The sequence below is a fragment of the Rhinatrema bivittatum genome, chromosome 1 (assembly GCF_901001135.1).
Source record: "Rhinatrema bivittatum chromosome 1, aRhiBiv1.1, whole genome shotgun sequence".
In the NCBI taxonomy this organism is placed as follows: Eukaryota; Metazoa; Chordata; class Amphibia; order Gymnophiona; family Rhinatrematidae; genus Rhinatrema; species Rhinatrema bivittatum.
This window is the reverse complement of record NC_042615.1, coordinates 820500449-820526280: the sequence shown is the minus strand read 5'-3', so window position 1 is coordinate 820526280 and position 25832 is coordinate 820500449. Positions and strand designations below refer to the sequence as shown.

At 47.0% G+C, this 25832-nt stretch overlaps 1 protein-coding gene across 3 annotated transcripts in view; it reads left to right on the top strand.

Annotated features, from left to right (window-relative positions):
• Window positions 1-25832, top strand: part of LOC115078964 (receptor-type tyrosine-protein phosphatase mu-like) — a 122130-nt gene that overhangs the window by 61574 nt on the left and 34724 nt on the right. For all 3 annotated transcript variants that reach the window (XM_029582043.1, XM_029582041.1, XM_029582042.1), the window contains exons 6-9: window positions 3348-3464; window positions 13169-13323; window positions 14214-14349; window positions 25604-25753. In XM_029582043.1, the coding sequence (XP_029437903.1) occupies window positions 3348-3464; window positions 13169-13323; window positions 14214-14349; window positions 25604-25753 (558 nt within the window). The remainder of the gene's footprint in view (window positions 1-3347; window positions 3465-13168; window positions 13324-14213; window positions 14350-25603; window positions 25754-25832) is intronic.

Genomic DNA, 25832 nt, shown 5'->3' with positions numbered 1-25832 from the left:
AAGGTGTTGTTCCTTGTTGTCTTCACTTTGCATTGCAACATGAATGAATTAGAGGCCCTTGTCTCTTAATTGCCATAACTTAAGTTTTTCACAGGCATTGTTCTCTGCATTCAACTAAATTTCTTTCAAAATGGTATCTGCATTCAACATCAGCCAAATAACTGAGCTACCTATGTCCTTTCCGAACCATATACACAGAAGAAGGAACAAGCTTTCACTCCGTGAAAGGTAACAGATCCCTAGCGTATTACTTGCAGAAAATGTATCCTCAGTGTCAAGCTTCTCATACAGATAAAGACCAAGTGGTCCATCCAGTCTGCCCAGCAAGTTGCTTATGGTAGTAACTGGCACTTCGTGCAGGTTACCTCCATGCCTTTTGTTAAGGGTAGAAACTGCCACTCCGAGCAGGTTACCCCCATGTTTCTGTTAAGGGTAGTAACTGCCACTCCATGCAGATTGCCCCATGCCTTGTGTTAAGGATAGTAACTGCTGCTCCGTGCAGATTGCCCCCATGCCTTCTGTTAAGGGTGGTGTTAAGGGTAGTAAGTGCTGCTCTATACAGATTGCCCCCATGCCTTCTGTTAAGGGTAGCAACTGCCTCTCCATGCAGGTTACCCACATGTTTCTGTTAAGGGTAGTAACTGCTGCTCCACATCTTTCGTCTCCATGGTCTCCACAACATATCGCATCTGATCGAGGCCCTCAGTTTATGGCCCGTTACTGGCTCAATCTTTGTAAGAAGTTTAGTATTTCCCTGGACTACACTACTGTGTTTCATCCTCAGGCAAACGGTCAAGCAGAACGTACAAATCGCACATTAAAACAATTCCTTCGTATGTACATTAATTCCCGTCAGGACAATTGGGCTATGCTTCTCTCATGGGCTGAGTTCTTTCATAATTCACTTGCCTGTACCACAATGGGGGCTTCCCCATTCCAGATTGTATTTGGCCGACAACCTAAGCCGCCCTTGCCTTTGCCCTTGCCAGTACCATCACCAGCAGCCCAACTTACTGCTGTACAGTTGCGGAAACTCTGGATTCATACCCAATACATGCTTCATAAAGCAGTTCACACCGCCAAGACCGTTGCCGACAAACATCGGCAACCAACTCCTCGATTCTGTCCTGGAGAGAAGGTGTGGCTTAGCACCAGGCACATCCAGTTGAGAGTTCCGTCCATGCAATCGACACCACGTTATATTGGGCTTTTTCCGATATTACAAGAGCTCGGCCCGGTGACTTACCAACTTCGTTTGCCGGCCACATCGAGAATCCATAATTCTTTCCACTCATCTCTACTGAAGCCCCTGGTCCTCTCTTGGCCTTCCCAGAAGGTTCCTACCATTCCCCAACCCAGGGCGGAGGAGGAGACTATATATCAAGTGCAGGAGGTCCTTGATGTCAGGAAACGAGACAAAACATGGGAATATCTCTTAGCATGGGAAGGATTTGGACCTGAAGAGAATTCTTGGGAGCCTGCTAAAAACATTCTGGATAAGTCTCTACTCATGAACCTTCATTCTGCACACCCAGGAAAGCCCAAACCTTCTAGGGGGAGACCTAAAGGAAGGGGTACTGTTAGGACCGCCAGCTGCGGCGGCCCGCAACCAGGGCCAGGTGTCATGGCCACCAGCAGCAGGGATCCGCATCCGGGGCCAGGACGTCGGACGCAGCGGTCCTAACCAGGACTGAACCTTACCCTGGGCTCGGTCGGATCTGGAGGCCCCACTGTGGTAGGGTGCCTCACTAGAATTGCTCTCACGGCCGCTGCCACTACCAAGCCCGGCCGCTTGGGCTCTGCTCGGCCGGGCTGACTCCTCCCCCTCTGCCTTTGCTAGAGCCGAGCGCACGGCTGAAGTGATATTTAAAGGGGCCATGACAGGAAGTTGTCATGGCTCCTTCCTGAAGACTCCTCTCTGGATTTCTGTATTTAAGGCAAGGTATGCTCCTCAGACCTTGCCTTGGTATCAAGGTTCCTGGCTGGGTTTCGTCATGTGCTCCGTGTTCCTGTTTTGGTTCTTCGTCCCGCTCTGCTTCCCCTCTCCGTGGATTCATTCTTGGCTTCTGACCTTTGGACCGGCTTTCATGTTTCCCGTGGCTTGATCCTGATACGGCTTTTGACACTTCTCCTGGCTTGCTCCTGGACTGGCTTCGGACCCTTCTCCTAACTTTATCCTGGACTGACTTTTGACCCTTCTTGTGTATCGTACCCTGGGACCGGCTCTTGACTACTCTGTGACTCCTTCTTCAAGATTATTATGACCTGTTGAAGGCGCCAGCCGTCTGGAATCCACAACCTGCAGGAGACGCCTGCATCCAGACCTATCCTCAGTCTTCAGGGGAGTCTCCTAAGTCCCAGCGGCTGGGTCCCTACAGGCTCCTCCTGGGGGGGATCATGAGCTTCCAGGGTGAAGTCTTCTTTCAACAACTACAGCATTCGGCCTTGCCCTTCGATGGTAGAGACCCAAGGGGGTTGATTCCCTTTTGGGTAGCACTGACTCTACCTCGGAACAGGGGTCCACCTTCTGATTCATAACATTACCCCCATGCTTTCCATTAAGGGTAGTATCTGCTGCTCCACGCAAGTTACCCCCATGCACCCTTTCTTCATTTCTAACATCTAGCCTTTGGAAATCCGCTGTATTTATCCCATTCCCTTTTGAATTCAGTTACTGTTTTTGCCCTCACCACTTCTTTGTGTCTTTTGATCCCAACATATTGGAAAGTAGCCAAAAGAGCCCTTTCCATTGGCTAGCAGACTGTATGGTGCACTGCTGTGCTCTGGCTGGATTACAGTTTAGGATACTGTCATGGCTCATCAAGTGGTACAGACCACACTTACCTCAGTGACTCATATGAGAGCCACTTCTATTGAAGCCACCACCTGTAAAGTTGCTACTTGGTGATCTATTCACACCTTCATGTCCCACTACTGTCTGAACAGTATGTCCCAAAGAGATAGTAACTTTTTAAAAAACAGTTCTGTGCAAGCTTTCACACAGTTCATTTTCACAGTCTGTCCTTTATCCAAAATTTACTCATTCATAGTTCTCAAAAGCCAGTCACAAATGTATTGAGTTAATCTAATAAGAAAGAGCTTTACTGTTACATAACCCCAACATGGTAGTGTCCTACCAAACTGCACAGCTGAGGTAGCTATGTGTCCCAAATATTGTCCTTCTATTCCTGAATACTCCAGGACAGTCTGGAAAGGTTTGTTCACCCTAGGTGTTTGTTAATGCAACAGGAAGAGGAAACTGGGTAGAGTAGATGAGTGTTGTGATCGTTATCTAGCATCATACTCTGTTTCTTTGTCTGAACAGCTGCGTATTTTTTTGTTGGTAGCCAAAGTGTGACCAGTACTGGCCGGAGCAATGCCAGACCTATGGAGACATCACGGTGACTCTGCAGAACACGAAGCAATCCGTAGGCCTCATCACACGAGAGTTCAATATAAAGAAGGTAATGTGTTGTGGGATTTATGGGTAAGATACATGAGAAGTTCTGGTGATTCATAGGTCTCATCACATGAATGTTAAGTGTGCAAAAACAGTGTTTTGGAAATTTGTAGCTAGGAGAAATGCTGGTGATCTGATGGACTCATCACTTGATTGTTAATGGGTGAATTTTCAAAACATTTACACAGATAAAACTCATTTTCCCTGTACGTACCTGGATCAGTCCAGACTCCTGGGTTTTGCCTTCCCTCCAGCAGATGGAGACAGAGAGGTTTTTGACTGACACTGCCCTTTATCTCGAGATGCCACCTACAATCCGTTAGTATTTCTCTTTGTCCAGCAGATGGTGGAGGTCCATGCACAGAAGATCCCACATTTGGAAAACGCCATTCTCTACATTCTGATTGAGAGCCCATTTGTGTGGATGAAATATCCAGCTGAATCTGTCTGCTTTGGTGTTTACAATCCCTAGGAGATAGGTCGCCTGTAAGAAGATGGATCATGCATCTTCACATTCCATGATCCAAATTACTTCTTTGCACAGGATCCAGGAACCTGACCCTCTTCCTTGCTTATGTAGAACATGGTCTGTGTGGATCATGACTTTTTTCCCCCGAAGGTGGTCGCGGAACATGTGGAGGGCATTCCTTATTGCCCTTAACTCCAAGAGGTTTATTTGTTGGTTTCTTTCTGCTGGCAGCCATAACCCTTGCATCTTTAAATGTGTGAAATGAGCCCCCCAACCCCTGGTTGAAGTATCTATGGTAAAAATTAGTTTATGTGCCAGGTTGCGGAATGCCAGTCCTAATGTAAGGACTGACGGGTTCAACCACCAAACAATGTCCTGTTGCATTGATGACTTTCTCAGTCTTGGACAATGGCTGAGCAAATTGTTTCCATTGAGCCTTCAGCCCCCACTGCAGGCGGCACATATGCAGTCAAGTGTGAGGGACCACATAAATCGCTGCCGCAATGTGTCCGAGAAGGGTTAAAATTTGATGCGCAGAGGGTTGCGCACAGCTCTTCAAATGTGAAGCTAGAGGGTGGAGGGTTTGGGTTCCTTCTCCCAGAACATACGCCTTCCCCACTATTGTCTTTATGCTTGCTCCTATAAACTGAAGCGTTTGTGTTGGTTAAAGGCTGGATTTTCGAAGTTTATTATGAATTCCAGTCCTTCTAAGCAATTTAATGTGTCTGTTAGATGCATGATAAGAGTGGTAGGGAACTGTTGAATCCCCTTCTTTCTCAGGTGGGCCACCGCTACTGTTAAGCACTTTGTGAAAACTCTCAGGGTGGATGATAGTCCAAAGGGAAACACCCTGTAATGGTAATAACGTGTATTGACCTGGAATCATAGGTAGCACCATGAAGAACAGTGAATTGGAATATGGGAGTAAGCATCCCTGAGATCCAGTGAACACATCCAATCGTTGGGTTGTAAGAAAGGCAGGATGGATTTGAGGGATGTCATCTTGAACATTTCCTTCCGAATGAACTTGTTAAGGGTCTGTAAATCTAAAATTGGGCGGAGGCCTCCCGATTTCTTTGGAATGAGGAAGTATTGGGAGTAAAATCCTGTGTTGTGCCAATGTGAAGGCACCCACTGAATTTCTCGTTGATGAAGAAGGGCATTGACCTCCTCCTGCAGTCATTGTAGTTGAGCGTGGTTCCACTGAGAAGGTAGAGATGGGTTCTTCTTGAAGTTCAGTCGGTACCCCTCGCAAATGATGTTCAAAACACAACAGTCCAATGTAATTGCTTCCCATGTGGTGTTAAACTGGGATATTCTGCCCTCCACTATTAGCGATAGCTGCAGCCCAATGTCCCTCAAAAACCTTGTTGTGAATTTGGGTTGTTACTCTGAGGTTGTCTTTGTTGACGCTGGCCCCTTGGTCTGTTCCTGGGCTGCGATTGTTGTGGTTATTGTCTTTGCTGCTGGAAGGCAGGTTGGCGATAAGGTGTATATGTCCTGAAGGGATGCCTCTGGTAATATGATTTTCTGTAGGTAGGGTAATATCTCCTGGTAAAGGGCTGCTGTTTAGCTGGTGAGCCAGGGTCAGGGCTGCCACATTCTGTTCCTTAAGCTGGGAGACTGTCTCCTGCAGCTTGTCCCTGAACAGGTTGTCCCCTTTACTTAGAAGATCTGCTAACTTCTCATGCACATCCTTGTGTATGGCACTCACCCATAGCCAAGCTATTCTTTGGGCCGCAATAGTCATTCTCGAAGTACAATGTTCGAACGCCTCATACACCGTATGAAGGAGGTGCCACAATCCTCCTTCTAGATCGGCAAAAGGCTGAGGGGGCACAACATCGAGTGTGCTAGCTAAGAAGTGTGGCTTGAAGGACTGTAAGCACTCATACAGGTACTGCATTATGTAAAATTGATGTTGCTGTATTTTGGCATTTAGCATGGCTGCTTGGAAGACCTTCTTCCTGATGTCATCCAAGTGCCAGTTGTCCCTACATTTTGGAATACAATCTAGATTTTTTAGACTTCTTCATGGCCAACTCCACGACTACAGAAGCATTCGGCAGTTGTACTGTGCCGTAGTAAGGGGATTTACTCATTCAGAATTTAAGGTTGGTCTTTCTAGATGTTGGCGGCCCCGAGAAGGGCAACTTTCAGTTCTTGTCCATTACAGTGTCCAGGATGGCATGGGAAGGCAAGTCCGTAGGCTCAGCTGGAACTTCAAAAATATTTAGAATTTCTAAAACCTCAATTCTTGGGTCTGGCACTTTTTTTGTTTCAATATTGAGGAGTGTTCCTACCTTCTCAATAGATTTAGAATATGAGAGGTCTTCAGGTGGCAAGGAAGGCTTTGGTGGATCCTCTAGCGAGTCCAACAGGATTCCCGTGGAAGAGCCCGGTGAAGTTGGAAGGGAGTCCTTGGGTTCCAAGTCAGGTTGCGGAAAGAATTGCAGATGGGGACACACTGCCACATCTAGTGGTCCAGAGTCTTCATGAGGTGGAAACAGAGACTCTCTTGCAAGGGATAGTTCCTCTGTCGAGGGCTTGATGGATGCCTTTGCTTGCCACTCTCTAGGGAAGTAAAGAAATTAGCTAGGATCTCAGATATCTGGGACATCACTTGGGAAGCTAATCACCCTTCCCTAGGGGTCTGATGATTCTTTTTCTGGTCAGTTGGGGCCATTTTGTCTTGCCCCTTGTTTCTCTTGGTTGGGGGAGGGAATGCGGCTAGCAGGATGGTAGAGTCTGGCCACCTACTCCTATGAAGGGGATTTCATCTGGGTGAGATAGCTTATGCCTTTTCACCAATGGCTTCTGCAGCTGAGGCGAGTGCCTTCTTCTTCTTGATACTGAAGACATGTCTGAGAATACTCTTGGGAAGGAGTCCGAGGATCCCACAGAAAGATTGTCCTCGGATAATGGTTCGACATCAGAGAAACTCATCTCCCAAAGCTCTTGTGGTGAAAAAAACACTTGAGGATCTTTCTCTGCCTTTCTCTTACGAGAGGTTCCCTTTCGGGGGGACTTGTGCTTTGCTAGTGCCTCTTCTTGCGCCGGGATCGACTCATGTCCGAGTCACGTTGTATGTGTCGTAGATAGGTGCTCCAAGGTAGGTTTTTGTGTCATCGCAAGTTTGGGCGGCACCTGCATTGATAGGAACGACACTTGGGAGCTTCGCTTTGGCACGTCATGGCTCTGCGATGCATCCCTGCATCATGGTCTTTTGCCCTCGATGCATGTGTCGAATCACTCTTACTTTGAGCGTAGTGACTTCATTTTGACTTCTGCATTGGTCTGTGGGCCTCAACGACGCTGGCAGTTTTCAACAATGATTTCGGTGGAAGCTTAGCCAGCATATCCCTTGACACCAGTTGGTTCTCTGGAGTGTGGGGGACCTCGGGCGCGGTTCTGTCCCTTGCATGCAGTGACTGGGCCCAGGGAGGAGGGTCTCCATGTTTTTTCGGGGCAGCTAGTCTTCGTTCTCGGGGATGAATGAGAGGAGAGACGCTCCAATGCCAGGTCATAGGAGTCTGGGCCCTGGGTGACATTCGACCACAGTCGTGCTCCGGCCCGAGGCATATATAGCAGTAATTATGTCCATCCGTGATGGACATAATTTTCCCACATTGGCAATATTTGAAGCCCGGTGGCTTCAGTGCCATGATAGCACTTAAAAGTGCTTTTTGGTTTCACTCGGAGAGAAGAAATTGAGGAGGAAACGAGGAATTGAGGAGAGAGAGAGTGCTCTGCGTGCAGCCTGCAGCACGGAAGAAAAGAGACTGAGGAGAGATGGCGATCACTTGGAAAGACGCGCTTAGTCACATAGAGCCAAAGCTCTGTAATCTTTGAGAGAAGCTCTGCCCTAGGGCCACCAGAGAACGTCCCAGTCAGCATGGCTAATTAAGCTGCTTATCAACGGAAAAATAAAATTTGTACTTTTGTATAGAATTTGTAATATATTCAATTCAATCAACTTTTAGATGTGCATTGAGAGGATCATTGTTTAGTTTTTGTGGTTTCAATTGTATTAGTTATGTGCTGCATTTGGGACAATCATTATTCAGTGTTTTTGTGTATCCCATTCAGTCAGTCTTTAAATTGGTATTCCATAGAATGTTTAATCTTGTCTTCAACCACCATGCTGAGCAGATCGGAGAGGCTATGTTATTATATTTTTTCACATTCAGAGTATAATAAATACTTCAGCACAAAATATCACTCATCCTACAGCTTGATACCAGATAATATTTACTTTTCTCTGGAGTTCTCCTGCATGTGCCTTTATAATTTAAGATTTAACCAGTAAATTTGCATTGGTACTCTATACTAGGGAGGTCATTTTCAAAAGGTCGTACATGCGTAAAACTGGGTTTTGCACGCATAAATTGACTCTTGAAAATTGCTACTTTTGTGCGCATAACTCCTGTGAAAATTCACTCCATAGGACTGAATTTTCAAAAGGTTTTAGATATGTAACTGGGATTTTGAAAATTGCTATGATATATGCTACTTTCATGCACATAATTCCTTTGAAACTTTGCTCCTATGGTTTTTGCTAAGGAGAAGTTAGGAGAGAAAAGAGGGAAATGGGGATTAAAGAGAAGAGGAGATGACAATGAGGGTAGAAGTATGAGGTTAAGAGAAAGAGAAGCATAAGAATATGAGAACATAAGAAATTGCCATGCTGGGTCAGACCAAGGGTCCATCACGCCCAGCATCCTGTTTCCAACAGAGGCCAAACCAGGCCACAAGAACCTGGCAATTATCCAAACACTAAGAAGATCCCATGCTACTGATGCAATTAATAGCAGTGGCTATTCCCTAAGTAAACTTGATTAATAGCCATTAATGGACTTCTCCTCCAAGAACTTATCCAAACCTTTTTTGAACCCAGTTACACTAACTGCACTAACCACATCCTCTGGCAACAAATTCCAGAGCTTTATTGTGCGTTGAGTGAAAAAGAATTTTCTCCAATTAGTCTTAAATGTGCTACTTGATAACTTCATGGAATGCCCCCTAGTCCTTCTATTATTCGAAAGTGTAAATAACCAAGTCACATCTACTCATTCAAGACCTCTCATGATCTTAAAGACCTCTATCATATCCCCCCTCAGCCGTCTCTTCTCCAAGCTGAACAGCCCTAACCTCTTCAGCCTTTCCTCATAGGGGAGCTGTTTCCATCCCCTTTATCATTTTGGTTGCCCTTCTCTGTACCTTCTCCATCTCAACTATATCTTTTTTGAGATGCAGCGACCGGAATTGTACAAGTATTCAAGGTGTGGTCTCACCATGGAGCGATATAGAGGCATTATGACATTTTCCGTTTTATTAACCATACCCTTCCTAATAATTCCTAACATTCTGTTTGCTTTTTTGACTGCTGCAGCACACTGAGCCAACGATTTTAAAGCATTATCCACTATGATGCCTAGATCTTTTTCCTGGGTGGTAGCTCCTAATATGGAACCTAACATCGTGTAACTACAGCAAGGTTTATTTTTCCCCATATGCAACACCTTGCACTTGTCCACATTAAATTTCATCTGCCGATGCCCAATCTTCCAGTCTTGCAAGGTCCTCCTGTAATGTATCACAGTCTGCTTGTGATTTAACTACTCTGAATAATTTTGTATCATCCGCAAATTTGATAACGTCACTCGTCGTATTTCTTTCCAGATCATTTATATATATATTGAAAAGCACCGGTCCAAGTACAGATCCCTGAAGCACTCCACTGTTTACCCTTTTCCACTGAGAAAATTGACCATTTAGTCCTACTCTCTATTTCCTGTCTTTTAACCAATTAGTAATCCACGAAAGGACATCGCCTCCTATCCCATGACTTTTTAGTTTTCGTAGAAGCCTCTCATGAGGGACTTTGTCAAACGCCTTCTGAAAGTCCAAATACACTACATCCACCGGTTCACCTTTATCCACATGTTTATTAACCCCTTCAAAAAAAATGAAGCAGATTTGTTAGGCAAGACTTCCCTTGGGTAAATCCGTGTTGACTGTGTTCCATTAAATCATGTCTTTCTATATGCTCTACCATTTTGATCTTGAGAATAGTTTCCACTATTTTTCCGGCACTGAAGTTAGGCTCACTGATCTATAGTTACCCGGATCCCCCCCGGAGCCTTTTTTAAATATTGGGGTTACATTGACCACCCTCCAGTCTTCAGGTACAATGGATGATTTTAATGATAGGTTACAAATTTTAACTAATAGATCAGAAATTTCATTTTTGAGTTCCTTTAGTACCCTAGGATGCATACCATCTGGTTCAGGTGATTTGCTACTCTCTAGTTTGTCAATCTGGCCTACTACATCTTCCAGGTTCACAGTTCATCTGACTCATCACCCCTGAAAACCATCTCCGGAACTGGTATCTCCCCAACATCCTCATTAGTAAACACGGAAGCAAATAATTAATTTAGTCTTTCTGCAATGGCCTTATCTTCCCTAAGAGCCCCTTTAACCCCCTCGGTCATCTAATGGTCCAACCGACTCCCTCACAGGTTTCTTGCTTTGGATATATTTAAAAAAGTTTTTATTATGAGTATTTGCCTCTATGGCCAACTTCATTTCAAATTCTCTCTTCGCCTGTCTTATCAAAGTTTTTACACTTAACTTGACAATGCTTGTTTTATCCTATTTTCTTCAGATGGATCCTTCTTCCAATTTTTGAAGGATGAGTTTTTTGGCTAAAATAGTCTCTTTCACCTCACCTTTTAACCATGATGGTAATTGTTTTGCCTTCCTTCCACCTTTCTTAATGCGTGGAATACATATGGACTGTGCCTCTAGGATTGTATTTTTAAACAATGTCCAAGCCTGTTGAACACTTTTAAACTTTGCAGCTGCACCTTTCAGTTTTTTTCTATTTTCCTCATTTTATCAAAGTTTCCCTTTTGAAAGTTTAGTGTTAGAGCTGCAGATTTACTTATTGTCCCCCTTCCAGTTATTAGTTTAAATTTGATCATGTTATGTTCGCTGTTGCCAAGTGGCCCCACCTCTTTTACCTCTCTCACCAAATCCTGCGTTCCACTAAGAATTAAATCTAAAATAGCTCCCTCTCTTGTTGGTTCCTGAACCAATTGCTCCATGAAGCAGTCATTTATTCCATCTAGGAACTTTATATCTCTAGCAAGTCCTGATGTTACATTTACCCAGTCAATATTGGGGTAATTGAAATCTTCCATTATTATTGCTCTGCCAAATTGGTTTGCTTCCCTCATTTCTCTTAGCATTTCATCATCTGTCTGACCATTTTGTCCAGGTGGACGGTAGTATACTCCTATCACACATGGGATATATACCTAACACATGTGTGTTAGGTATATATCCTAACACACATGGGATTTCTACCCATATAGATTCTACTGAGCATTTAGTCTCTTGTATGATCTTCATCCTGTCGGACTCTATACCCTCCCGGACATAAAGTGCCACATCCCCGCCAAGTTGATCCTCCCTATCATTGCGATATAATTTGTACCCTGATATAGCACTGTCCCATTGGTTATCCTCCTTCCACCAAGTTTCTGTGATGCCAATTATGTCAATCTCATCATTCGCTGCTATACACTCTAACTCTCCCATCTTACTTCTTAGACTTCTGTCATTGGCATACAGACATTTCAAAGTGTGGTTTTTGCTTGTTTTAACAACCTGCTTTTCAGTTGTTTGGGATAATTCGGAAATCATTAGCTTTGGTGATTTTTTACATATAGGCATATGGACTATGTTTGATTTTAATGGTACCTCTCTGTTGGGATGCCCTAACTCTCCTGTTTCATTAGTATCCTTCAAGGATACATTTCTCCGAACCATGCACTGCTGAGTGACTGTCGGCTTTCCCCCTTGTTCTAGTTTAAAAGTTGCTTGGTTCCACTCTGGTTAAGGTGGAGCCCATCCTTTCAGAAAAGTCTCCCCTTTCCCCAAACGTTTCCCCAGTTCCTTACAAAGCTGAATCCCTCTTCCCTGCACCATCGTCTCATCCATGCATTGAAACTCTGGAGCTCTGCCTGCCTCTGGGGACCTGCACGTGGAACAGGAAGCATTTCAGAGAATGCCACCCTGGAGGTTCTGGATTTTAGCTTTCTACCTAAAATCCTAAATTTGGCTTCCAGAACCTCTCTCCCACATTTTCCAATGTCGTTGGTGCCCACATGTACCACGACAGCCGGCTCCTCCCCAGCACTGTCTATAATCCTATCTAGTTGACGCGTGAGGTCTGCCACCTTCGCACCAGGTAGGCATGTTACCAGGCGGTCCTCACGTCCACCAGCCACCCTGCTATCTACATTTCTAATAATCGAATCACCAACTATGATGGCCGGCCTAACCCTTCCCTCCTGGGCAGTAGCCCTGGGAGACTTGTCCTCGGTGCGAGAGGACAATACATCCCCTGGAGAGCAGGTCCTTGCTACAGGATCACTTCCTGCTACACCAGGGTGATGTTCTCCTCCTGGGAGACCTTTCTGATCCAAGGCAGCACTAGGGCTGCCAGACTGAATTGGGACTTGGCTACTATGTCCCTGAAGGCAGAAAAGTCTCAGAGAGAGAACAGGAAGAAAGGAAGAGAGAGGAAGGATATGATGATAGTGCCTAACTTGAGTGCCGGCTTTTGTCAGTGGAAGAGTGTAGTTAGTGATTGTTGCTGTGTACGTTGCTGTGTATGGAATAGACTTAGTTTTGGGGTACTTGCCAGGTTCTTATGGCCTGGATTGGCCACTGTTGGAAACAGGATGCTGGGCTTGATGGACCCTTGGTCTGACCCAGTATGGCATATTGTTATGTTCTTATGTTCTTACGTTACTGGAGGCTTCTTAGAACCGGATGGATGGAAAGAGCATTCAGGGGTGTTAGACTATTTGTCCAGAGAATTCTCTGAAGCTGCCTGTCAACACTTTTCCTCTCTGTTCTTACTCTTCAATAAAAAGTGTGCCAAATGGAGGCTGGTGGGATCTGGCAGACTAACAGGTCTGCCAGATCCCACCAGGGTATGAGCTTTTGAGGAGGAGAAGTCCACTTCGTTGGATGCAGGAAGGATGACGGAGAATCCAGTATGATCTTTACTGCATATAGCAGGATCTTGGGTGAAGGCAGGGCTAAATCCGGCAGAGTGCGCTTTGCAGGTAGTGTATCATGGGATAAAGTGCTCACCTAGGATTAATCTTCCCTATTTCCTGAAGTTCTCTAGCCTCATTGTTTTTATTTCTCTTCTGCAGAAGGCCTCTCCTTTTCAGAAGTCAGTGGAGCAGTTTCATTACCTGATGTGGCCAGACCATGGTGTTCCTAAGAAGCCTGCAGAGCTCGTGCAGCTGGTGAAGCGGGTGAATGAATGCAAGGCCCCAGGCACTGGGCCCATGATTGTCCATTGCAGGTATAGCACATTTCACAAAGGGCCACATACGAGTCGGACTATTGTAATTCATTTTCTTTTCCAATTTACTATATTGTTTATTATCATTGTTTCAAGCTATAATATTGCTTTCTGTTTATTACCATTGTTTCATTGTTTCAAGCTATCATATGGTTTTCTTTTACAGGTTACTATTTTGTTAATTACCTCTATTCAAACTAGTATATTGTTTCAAATCTCATTTCCCTGTATAGCCCTGTTATGCTACTATGTTCCATGTAAACCGATGTGATGTTCCCAACGAATGTCGGTCTATGAAAATGTTAAATAAATAAATAAATAAAATCTGTTGAGAAAACGTGGACTACAGTTTTCAAAAACCCCAAAAGTCCTTATCTGTCCTCCCTTGTTACCTGAGTCAGTTCATGTGTGCAGAACACGCATTCGGTCTGTTCTCTCACTCTCTATCAGACATGCCATGCTGCTGCCATTCTGTAGATTGGCCAAAGGGCAGGTGGAGGAATTGCAGTTGTTTTGATGACTTCTGAGATTGTCATCTTTGCAAATTGCTGCACACATATTAACTGGCGAGCCCTGGTCAACTGGAGTTTTTGGCATTGCAATAGGAATTGATTGGGCAGACTAGATGTGGCTTAGGGTCCTTATCTGGTGTCAGATCCTATGTAAGCAGGCTGGGTGTATGACAAAGAGCATGGAAGAGAGTTTTGTCTGGAGTATCTATGACTTCCAGTACCTGATAATGTTATACTGTATTAACTCCCTCCTAGGAGAAACAAATGATGACACACACTGAGCATTAGTGGCCTGTGGTAGTTTCTGAGGGAGTAACACACACACACAGCATATTAGTACCCTGGGGCAGGGTTCACGCTTGGTTTTCCTGTTTCCAGTGCAGGGATTGGCCGCACGGGGACCTTTATTGCTCTGGACTTCCTACTGAAAATGGCAGAGGAACAGAAAAAGGTGGACGTCCTTCGATGCACACACAAGCTGCGGGAGAAGAGGGTCAACATGGTGCAGAACATGGTAGGGAATAGGGGAGAGGGGATCTGTGTGTCTAAAAGTATGTATAGGTGTCTGTATCTGCGTAGGCAGGCCCGAACGGCAGGAATCTGCCCAGGGTTTCTCCTGTGGTAGGACCATGTGCTCGGCTGAACCTTTGTTCTTAAAGGTGAATTTTAAAAGCCAGGCGTGCGCCAAAATTGGGAGATGGGTGGGCGTGTAGCACATGCGCTTGTCCACCCGATTTTGTAAGCCACCCAGATGTGCACATAAGTCCCAGTGCATGAATATCTCGCATTGGGGGGGGAAAAGGAGCAGAATGTGGGTGTGGTTTGGCTGGGGCGTGGGCGTTCCAGGGCGGGGCCAAGAGTTACCTTCTCGCCTGGGCCCATGCCTGGGTACATTTGAATGTAAAGTTACTTCTGCTATGGAGGAGGTGTAAGCCTAAAAAAAGAAGTATTTCCAGGCATCACACAGGTATTGGGGGGAGTCTCGGCTAATTGGGGGGAGTGCAGGCTAAAGAATTGGGTGGGTTTGGTGGACCTAGTTGTAGACTGGGCAGACTGGTGGACAAACTGGTGAAACTGGTCATGCAATGGACACGCGCCTGGTATAAGATTCCCTTACTTGTGTGGCTCAAACCTGACATTATTCGGCTGTGCGCCCACTTGTAAAATTAGGAGCGCACACACGTTCTAAATCGTTAGAGTGCACGATACAATACAAATGCCCCCGATTTATCGTCAGGGGCATTTGTATTGTATCGTTAAATAGGGCACGGGAATTATTTGGGGGAGGGCGGGAAAACCGGCACAGCAAAACAACCCCTAAACCCACCCCGACCCTTTAAAACCAATTTCTTACCCTCCCCCACTCTCCCAACCCCCCCCCAAAATGTTAAGTTACCTGGTGGTCCAGTGGGGGGGGGTCCCGGCGCAATCTCCCGCTCTCGGGCCATCAGCGCCATTTTGGCTGCCACTAATTAAAATGGCGCCGATGGCCCGATAAAAAAAAAAACCCACCCGACCCTTTAAATCGACCCCCCACCCTCCCGACCCTTTTTTTTTAAGGGACCCCCCACCTCTCCCGACCCTTTTTTTTAGGGAGGCCCATGCCGCTAAAAAAAAAACAACCCATCCGACCCTTTAAATCGACCCCCCCTCCTGACCCCCCCAAACCCTTTTAAAATTACCTGGTGGTCCAGGGGGGCCTCGGGGGGCCTCGTGGAGAGATCCAGGGGGGCCTCGGGGTGAGAGGAGAGATCCAGGGGGGCCTCGGGGAAAGATTTCCCGTTCCCAGGCATCAGCTGTTCTAAAAAAAAATGGCGCTGATGCCCCTTTGCCCTTACCATGTGACAGGGTATCCATGCCATTGGCCGGCCCCTGTCACATGGTAGGAGCACTGGATGGCCGGCGCCATCTTTAAAGATGGCGCCGGCCATCTTTACTCACCAGCCCACCACAGTTGTCACCACCGTTGTCACCATGGCCTAGTGTCCCTGGGGGGGCTGAGGGTGAGGGGGATGATGATCATTCCTCAGAGGTGGGCACTGGAGGAGATTCGGATAGGTCTTCCTCTTTGTTCACCTCAGATTTTGTGCTCTTGCTACACAAGGTGTTTAAGGCCCGCAAGGCTGCGAAGAGCCAGAGTACAAAGGTACCTCGCAAGGCACTGGCATCATCAGGGGCAGGGAAAGAGTCCTCCTTGTCCCGAAAACATGCTAAGTCTCCTCACGATGTAGGACCCCCTAAGGACAAACGCCCTCTTAGGTCTTTTTCCTGTCTGGTGGACAGCTCATCTTCGGATCAGTCGGATCAGGGGGTCTCCTCCGCAGGCTCCTGATCCGGGGCCGGATGCAGATCCAGATAATCAGCTCCAGCCAGCCAAGCACGTGGGCATGCCTCCGGTGGACGGTGCTGACCCCAAGGTGGTCTGTTTGTTCAGGAAGGACGAATTAGGGCCAGTTATCCTGGCTATCCTGGAGAAGCTAGGGATAGAGGTGTCCCTCAGGAGGATTCACACTTTGGCGCCATGGATCCGGTGATGGTGGAGCTCCGAGGTCCGGTTCGGTCATTTCCTTTTCATATGTCCGTCACTGACCTCTTGTTTAGGGAGTGGGGCTCTCCCGACCTGGGACTGAAGGTAAGTCGAGCTATGGACAAATTATACCCGTTCCCAGAGGATGCACTTGACCTCCTCAAGGTACCCAAGGTGGATGCTGCCGTGTCTGCGGTGACAAAGACCACCATCCTGGTGACGGGAGCCACGGCCTTGAAGGACTTGCAGGATTGCAAGTTGGAATTGCAACTTAAGAAGATTTTTGAGGTTTCAGCTCTAGGAGTCCGTGCCGCCATGTGTAGCAGTTTTGCGCTGCGGGCCAGTCTCCACTGGGGGCAGGATTTGTAGGCAGCTTTATCCCTATCGGACAGGCACAGCAAGCGGGTCGGCTGGAGGCCGTGGTGGCTTATAGTGCAGACACCCTTTATGATCTTTTAAGGACTTCCGGCAGGACTATGGTCTCGGCGATCTCAGCCCGCCGGCTCTTATGGCTTCGGAACTGGTCGGCGAATGTCTCATCCAAAGCTCAACTGGGTTCCTTGCCCTTTAAGGGAAGGCTGCTTTTTGGACAGCAATTGGGGGACTTGATAAAAATCTCTGGGAGAGAACAAAGTCCAGAAGCTACTGGAGTTCAGGCCCAGGACGAGAGGCTCCTTTCCTCAGCGGGCAAGATTTCGGGGAAGTCGCCGCTTTCACTCCTCACGTTCCTCCGGATCGTCTTTTTGGCAGGGGCCCGGCCGCCAGTCCTTTCGAGGCTGGCGGCCCTCCAGAGATGGAGCCCCTCAGACTCATGGGGGAACCAAGTCCACACAATGAAGCGAGGCCGGTTCACTCCTCGGTTCCAAGAATAGGGGGAAGACTGTCCCTTTTTCTAGAGGAGTGGACCACCTTGACATCGGATCAGTGGGTCCTAATATAATAGAACACGGCTACGCTTTAGATTTTGCTCGTCCAGTCCACGAGCGCTACATGGTTTCCCCGTGCTCTCACCACCGAAAACGTCGGGCAGTGCTAGACACCCTGCAGCACTTGCAGGCCCTGGGCGCCATAGTTCCGGTTCCCACAGGAGTACTCAGGCGAGGTCGTTACTCCATCTACTTCGTGGCTGGATTTCTCTCCCGGGAGGCAGGTAAGAGTATAGTAGGGGGCCGAATTCATTCATCGGTCGGGCCTGGACAGTGCCGTTTTCTCCTCATGTTGGCAGAGGCTATTTTTAGGCCCGATCGCGCCTGCATGCCACCTACCGCATAGGACGGCAAAGTTTGTCGTGGTTCAAAACAGGCTCTCCTCGATTCGCCCGTGTTTTACAGGGAATGTGTCTCTGGGGGGACCTCTGCGGAACCTCCAAGTAGTGGCAGGACACGAGGTCAGCTGGGCCGGCCGGTTGTGGAGACCCTGGGGAGGTCAGAGGAGCCAGCGGCCATTTTGTCAGCATGTGTTAGGAGTCAGGCTGCTGTGGCAGAGCCTCAGAACTCCCCTCCCACACTGTTTCCTGCGGATCAGGGCCCTGCAGGGGAAGGGAAAAAGCGCAGGGGGACACTTACGCTGACCCTTCTTCTTTGGTTCTGGAAACCTTTTCTGCAGATTTTGTCCTGCTCCATAAGGCCTATTTGGCCAGAAAGGGAGCAGGGACCAAGAAGCCTTTGCCCAGGAAATCTCGGACGGTTAAGAAGCCTAGGAATCGGGGGCATGCAGATTCCGGAGGGATCCTGCAAGCCTTGGGTCTCAGTTGGGCTGTGGTAGAAGAAGACTCTTCAGAGGAAACGGATGATCCAGATCAGATGCAGGGAGGGCTGGTGGATCAGGACGTGGACACTGTTAGTACCTTAGTGGATCCGATACAAGATCCGGATCAGGATCCTGTTAGTATGTTGGGGCATCCAATGCAGGATCCGGACAAGATTCCGATCACAGACAGCGATGACCCTCGGGTGGTTCGGCTGTTCCGTAGGAATGAGCTAGGCCTGCTAATTCCCCTGGTACTGGAGGAGCTGGAGATTAAGGTCACTCCGGAGGATTCGGATAATGAAGGGGTAAACCCGGTCCTAGAGGGATTACGGGGACCTCTTAAGGCTTTTTCATTGCCGAAGAAGGTGAAGAAGCTGGTGGATCAGGAGTGGGAATCTCCTGAAGTGGGCTTAAAGGTGCTATGGCTAAGTTATATCCCTTGCCGGAACAAACGGACTCGTGGAAGATTTCCAAGGTGGATGCAGTGGTGTCTGCAGTTACCAGGAAGACGACCATTCCTGTGGCAGGTTCAACTGCACTGAAGGATGTCCAGGATCAGAAACTAGAAATTTTATTTTAAAGGCTGTTTGAGGTATCAGTCTTGAGTCTGTGTGCAGTGGAGTGCGGAAGCTTGATGCAGAGATCCTGCTTGTGCTGGGTGCAGAAGGCAAACTATAAGCGGTCGGGATCGGTGGCTGAGGCAGCACAAGTTACCCACTTGGAAGCAGGAGTGGCCTATGTAGCGGATGCCCTCTATGACAAGGTCAGGGTCTCTGCCAAGAGCATGTCCTTTGCGGTAGCAGTGCAATGACTCCTATGGCTGCGAAATTGGTCAGCAGTTGTGTGGTCTAAAGCCCAGCTGTCTAACCTCCCCTTCAGGGGCAAGCTGCTGTTTGGGGAGGATCTGGAGCAGCTCATGAAGCAGTTGGGGGAGTTGAAGGGTAATAAGTTGCCTGAGGACAGGAAGACCCCCAAGAAGTCTTTTCCTCCGCAAGCTCGCTTCCGAGAGGCCAGGAGGTTTTGTGCTGGCAGGCACCTTGGGCCAGCAGTGCAAAAACAGAATTTGGGCAGGCAGCAGTCCTTTCGAGCCCATCGCAGACCTCCGAGGGATGGTGGGTCCCAGGGAAGGGGCGGAAATAAGATTGGCCAATGAAAGCGAGCTGGTCCACTCTTCTCCGGTGGCTATCGGAGGGAGGCTGACTGGACCAGAATCACTTCGGACCAGTGGGTCTTGGAAGTGGTAAGAGACGGCTACACCTTAGAATTTTCCCATACACTCAGGGACACCTTTGTAATCCACCATTGCATCTCCCGGTCCAAGCGCGGTGCGGGATACTTTGCAATGGCTACAGCTCCTGCTCGCCATTTTTCCTGTGCCCACTCAGGAGAGGGGACAGTGTCGGTACTCCGTGAACTATGTGGTGCCCAAAAAGGAGGGCTTTTCGACCCATTCTCGATTTGCAGAAGGTCAATGTTGCTATCCGGGTGCCGCGGTTTCAGATGGGGACATTGCACATGGTGATAGTGGCAGTGCACAAAGGGGAATTTCTGACATCCTTGGACTTGTTGAAAGCTTATCTCCATATCTCCATTCAGGCCGAACACCAGAGGTTCCTGAGGTTCATGGTCCTGGTGGAGCATTTCCAATTTTGAGCCCTTCCGTTTGGGTTGGCAACAGCACCCTGCACGTTCACAAAGGTGATGGTGGTAGTGGCGACTGTGTTCAGGAAGGAAGGTATCCTGGTGCACCCGTACCTGGATGATTGGTTAGTACGAGCAAAATCAGAAATGGAGTGCTGTCACTCAGTCCAGCAGGTCCTGCAGCTCCTGGATTCATTGGGCTGGGTGATGAATCTGGTAAAGAGTCATTTAAAGCCGACCCAGTCTTTGAAATATCTGGGGGCGCGGAGAGAGTAGTCAAGTTGCAGAGTCAGGTCTTTCGGCTGCTGCATCTGTTGGTTTCCAGGGTCTGGGATTATTTGCAGATCCTGGGTTCCATGTCTTTTATGCTGGAGTTATTTCCATGGGAAGTTTTAATTTTTAAAGTTGACTTTGTGATTGGACTTTGAGTACTAGATATCAGTTACAAGGACGTACTATACATGTACAAGTTAGCAGATATTAATGTGATTCCCCCCTCCCCCCAAAAAAGTGAGCTTTGCTCTCCGTTTTCTTGAAAGACTGAAAGAAAGGCAATTGGCAAACTAGAAAAGACTGAATGTACTCTAAGAATTTGGTTTATCATTGGACAGAGAGCTCAGGATGTCTGATGCATCTTCCCTCCTGCTTGGCTTAGTTCATCCCTGGAAGGAATCTTCTGATTGATATATAATGGAATTATTTAGAAAAGTAAAAAAAAAAAAATCAAAGCCTCTTCTGTTTAAAGATTTATTTATTTATTTTATTTAAAATCTTTTCTATACCGTCGTTAAGCAAGCTGCCGTCACAGTGATTCACAATAAGGCACATAATTACATATTTGCTTAAATGTGTTATAATATATTAACTAAACAGGTGCCAACAAATACTGTAACAGTTTCATATTAAATATTACTTAGTGGTTGTGATAAGTCATGTCTACTTCTAGCTTATATCAGCTAAAAGATAAATTAATACTTAAATCTAGTCCTTTTGTTGTTGAAAAAAAATAAAATACACACAATTCGAGTAAGATGGTGTGTGTGTGTATGGCAGTTCTGCTGACCGCATCCTACATTTCCCGGGATTCTACTCTCCATTCTCTTTGTGGTATGCTTGCTTAAAAAGCCATGTTTTTAGACTTTTTTGATGTCTCTTTGCATTCTGATTTCTAAAGGCATGGTGTTCCATATTATAGGTCCTGCTAGGGATAGTCTGGCTGTTTTTACTGAGGGAATAGTTAGCAGTGCTTTGTTTGCTGATCTCAGGTTTCTATTGGGGACGTGTACGCGAAGGGCCGTGTTCAGCCATTCTGCCTTTTCGTCATGTATTAATTTATGTATGGTGCATAGAGTCTTATATTGAATTCTTTGTTCAATGGGTAGCCAGTGTACTATTAGAATATAGTACTGAAAGATCAGATGGCCAAAACTTGCTATCTTATGGAGACAGCTGAGGAAGGACCTATCATTGTTTAAAAGAATAATCATATATACACTGTATAGTGTTAACAGAATATTTTAAAAATATATTTAATCTAAAGAAGATTCTTGTAACTCTCCCTAAATATCAATTGAAAGTTCTGCAGCAATTGCAGAATGCAGCTGCTCAGCTTTTAGTTATTTGCTAATTTTACAGCAATTGTATTGGTTGCCATTGGCTTAGTAAAAATAGTCACATAGTAAATGACAGCAGATAAAGACCAAAGGTCCATCCAGTCTGCGCAGGCTTAAGGGGTGAATTTTAAGATGATTTCACTAGTTTTTACAGTTTTGCTTAACTTTTCATTTCTATAATATTTCAAAAATTCTCACAAGAGCTATTGCATTTGGCGTTCCTTGGATTGCTCCCATGAACCACTGCACTTACCTCCCTGGCTGAGCTGGTCCCACTGCCTCCCAGTGTGGCGAGATGCCGTTGGCAAACCATGCAGCAGGATGCCTCTCCTCCGCGCAGTGAGATGCCACCAGCAGGACACTGCTGACAGCAATGCACTGCGCCTCCCCTTAGGTGCATGCACGTACCACTTCCTGACATTTAAAGGGACTGTGGCAGGAAAGCCCCCATGGCCCCTACAGATGACATCATCCGTTCTGCCCTATATAAGGACTGCTCCCCAGAAGCAACTCGCTCAGCAACAGGTCCAGCTACTGAAGTGTAGTGCGTGTTGCTTCCCAAGCCTGTTCCAGTCTTCGACTTCAGCCTGTTCCAGTCTTCATCACTGCCTGCCCTAGTCCTCGTTTGCTTGGTCTGCTCCCATCTTTTCTTGCTGCCACAGCCCTATCCATTCCTCTTCCTCTCCCTTGGACGAATACCTGGTTTGACTTTTTGCCTCTGTATATGCTTGACCACTGCCTGTCTCTAACCCTTGCCCGGACTCTGACACGTCTACTTGCCACCTGCCTTTAACCTTTGCCTGGCCTCGGACCTCGTCTTCATCAAGACTGGCAATAAATGGAATACCGCATTTAACACCCACGATGGGCAATATGAGTATTTGGTCATGCCCTTCGGGCTTTCAACGCCCCAGTGGTTTTCCAGAAAATGGTCAACGAGATCTTCCATGATCAATTGTATACCTACGTGTTTGTATACCTGGATGACAAATTGATTTTTTCCCAGACCTTGAGTTCCCATCGTAAAGATGTTCTAACTGTCTTACAACATCTGTGAGAGAATAACCTCTATGCCAAACTAGAAAAATGCCTCTTTGAATAAGAGGAACTTCCTTTCCTTGGATACATAGTCTCACAAGACAGATGTCGGATGGACCTCGCCAAGGTGAAAGCCATCATGGATTGGGCTCGCCTAATGGGGCTCCAGGCCTTACAAAGATTTCTGGGGTTTGCTAATTATTACCACCAGTTTATTCCGAATTATTCCTCTGTGGCAGCACCCCTTACTGCTCTTACCTGCAAAGGTGCTAACACCAAAGATTAACCACCAGAGGCTACCAAGGCTTTCCAGAAATTAAAGAATGCCTTGGCTGACAGGCCTTGTCTATGTCACCCAGATCCCACATGATCCTTCATTTTAGAGTTAGATTCCTCTTCCCTGGGGGTAGAGACTGTCCTCAGCCAACACACTTCAGAACGGGTACTTTGCCCATATTCCTTCTTTTCTAAGAAGTTCTCCCTGGCCAAATGCAAATACAGCATTGGAGATCTTGGAAGTCAAACTGGCTCTTGAAGAGTAGTGCCATCTTCTTGAGAGAGCCCAATACCGCATCACTATATACATGGACCACAAGAACCTCGAACATCTACATCAAGCTTAGTAGCTCAATGCAAGACAGGCCTGTGGGTCCTTGTTCTTTGCTTGCTTTGATTTTGAATTATAATATCGCCCAGTGCTCAAGAATCAATGAGCAGACGCCCTTTCTCGCTCTTTCCAGACTGAAGATGTTCCGGAACCTCCAAGGTACATCATCAATCCTGCTAAGATACTCTTGGTCACCTTGGTAACCGTCCCTCCAAGAAATATGGTAGTACCTTCCAGATTGCATAAGAAAGTGTTGAAATGGGTCCATGACTCCTGTGTAGCAGGACATACTGGACAGGCACGAACCCTTGTATTGCTTCAATGGCACTACTAGTGACCCCAAATGAAGCAAAATGTCAAGGCCTATGTTGACTCAGTCCCACCTGTGCACAGCAAAAAGCGTTGCATGGCTGACCCTGGGGGCTATTACAGTCATTGCCAGTCCCCAGGAACCCCTGGACCCACTTGTCCATGCACTTTATCAAGGATCTCTCTATCTCTAATTGTGCCACCGTGATATGAGTGGTGATTGATCATTTCTCCAAGATAGCACACTTCATCCCATTACTAGGTCTGCCTTCTGCTCCAGAACTGGGATATCTCTTCACCTTCCATGTCTTCCGCCTACAAGGATTACCCTAAGCACGTACTATCGGACAGAGGAGTTCAGTTCACCTCACAGTATTGGTGCTCTCTCTGCAAAAAGTTAGGTATCATGCTTGATTACACAACAGGCTATCATCCGCAAGGCAATGGGCAAGCAGAGTGTACCAACCGTACCCTTAAAACCTTCCTCCATTCTTATGTCAATGAGTGCCAGGACAACTGGGCCACCCTCCTACCTTGGGCCGAAATCTCCCATAATAATCATCTCATCGCAACCACTGACTCCTCCCCTTTCCAGCTGGTTTACAGGAAACAGCCTCTACCTTCTCTGCCACTGTCCATGACAGTTCACCGGCAGCTCAACTCTCAGCCCAGGAATTGCATGAACTATGGGACTAAAGCAATCACGTGATTGAGAAAGCCGCCGCCTGAGCCACGAGAATAGCAGATACCCGTAGAAGGCCAGCTCCACAATTCAAGATAGTTGAGAGTTGCCTAAGTATGCCTATGGCTTCCCTCAATGCACTTGGCACCATGCTTTATTGGGCCTTTTTCAGTGCTGTGGCAAGTGGGCCCTGTCATGTACCAGCTAAAGCTACCACCTACGCTAAAGATCCATAACTTGTTTCATGTCTCTTTCAAGCCAGTGGTACATTCTTGGCCCTCCAGAGTGCCACCTCTGCTGATAAAGCATTATATATGAATTGCAAGACATCCTGGATTTCCGCTGGAGGGGCAAAAAGGTTGAGTATTTAATCTCATAGAAAAAACTATGGCCCAGAGGAAAATGCATGGGAGCCATCCTGCAATATATTGGACCTCAACCTTTTGAAGGACTTTCATCGACGGTGCTCCAGGAAACCCAGGGCCTCAGGGAGGGGATTTAAGAAGAGGGGTACTGTTGCATTTGGTGGACTGCGGGCTGCTCCCGTGAACCTCCACGCTTATCTCCTGGCTGAGCTGGTCCCGCTGCGTCCAGCATGGCGAGACGCTGATGGCGAACCATGCAGTAGAATGCCGCTTCTCCATGCAGCGAGATGCTGCCTGTAGGACACGGGTGACAGCAACACGCTGTGCCTCCCCTTAGGCACACGCACCACTTCCCGGCATTTAAAGGAACCATGGCAGGAAAGCCCCCGTAGCCCCTAGAAATGACATCATCCAGAAAAAACTTGCCTCAGCAACAGGTCCAGCTACTGAAGCGTAGTGCATGTTGCTTCCCAAGCCTGTTCCAGTCTTCACCTTCAGCCTGTTCCAATCTTCGTCTCTGCCTGCCCTAGTCCTTGTCTGCCTGGCCTGCTCCCATCTTGCCTTTCTGCTTAGCCCTATCCATTCCTCTTCCTCTCCCTCAGACGGATACGTGGTTTGACCTTTTGCCTGAACTCTGAATTCACTTGACCGCTGCCTACCTCTGACCCTTGCCCGGACTTTGACAAATCTATTCGCTGCCTGCCTATAGCCTTCACTCGGCCTCGGACCCATCTTCAATCACTAGTAGAGACACTTGCCTAAGTCCTGCTGGCCCTGGCACCCAAAGGCTCAATAGGAGGGGAATGTGGACTAGTAAAGGTGAAGTTCCTGTCTGATCTCTGCTTCACCTGGGTCCGCCTGCTGACGGTGAGAACCTGAAGAGCTCCTCCCTACAGGTAGAGCCAATCTCTCCTCAGCCCGAGCATCCACAGACACAAGAGCCATTTGTAATCAGAAATACATTGAATGTCCTTGCAGAAAACAAAAAAAAAAGTACATATCACAACAATGCAAGGAGTTCAAAAGCACCTTTAACATTCTAGATATATATTAAAAGGGATTTTATTCAATGTTGTATTGTTCTGTATGTATAAGATTGATGTTAATGGTTTAATGCTACAATCCATTTATAATGGTTTGAATTAGCATAGGGGAGATATAAGACATTTTACATAAATAAGTAGATAACTTTGGTTCCTCTGATGGGATAACGCATACTTCTTTCTTCTTTTTCCAGGAGCAGTACTCCTTCTTATATGATGCGCTGCTGGAGACTCTGCTCTGTGGTCTCACCGATGTCCCTGTGGAAGACATTCAGCATCACGTCCAAAAGATGGCAGTACAGGACCTTGTAACCAAGAATGACGGGTACACCAGAGAGTTCAAGGTATGCAACGTCTACCACATACACGACAGCTAACTTACACAAGGTTCAGGATCCATGCCTTCTGCTCTCAAACAGGCCA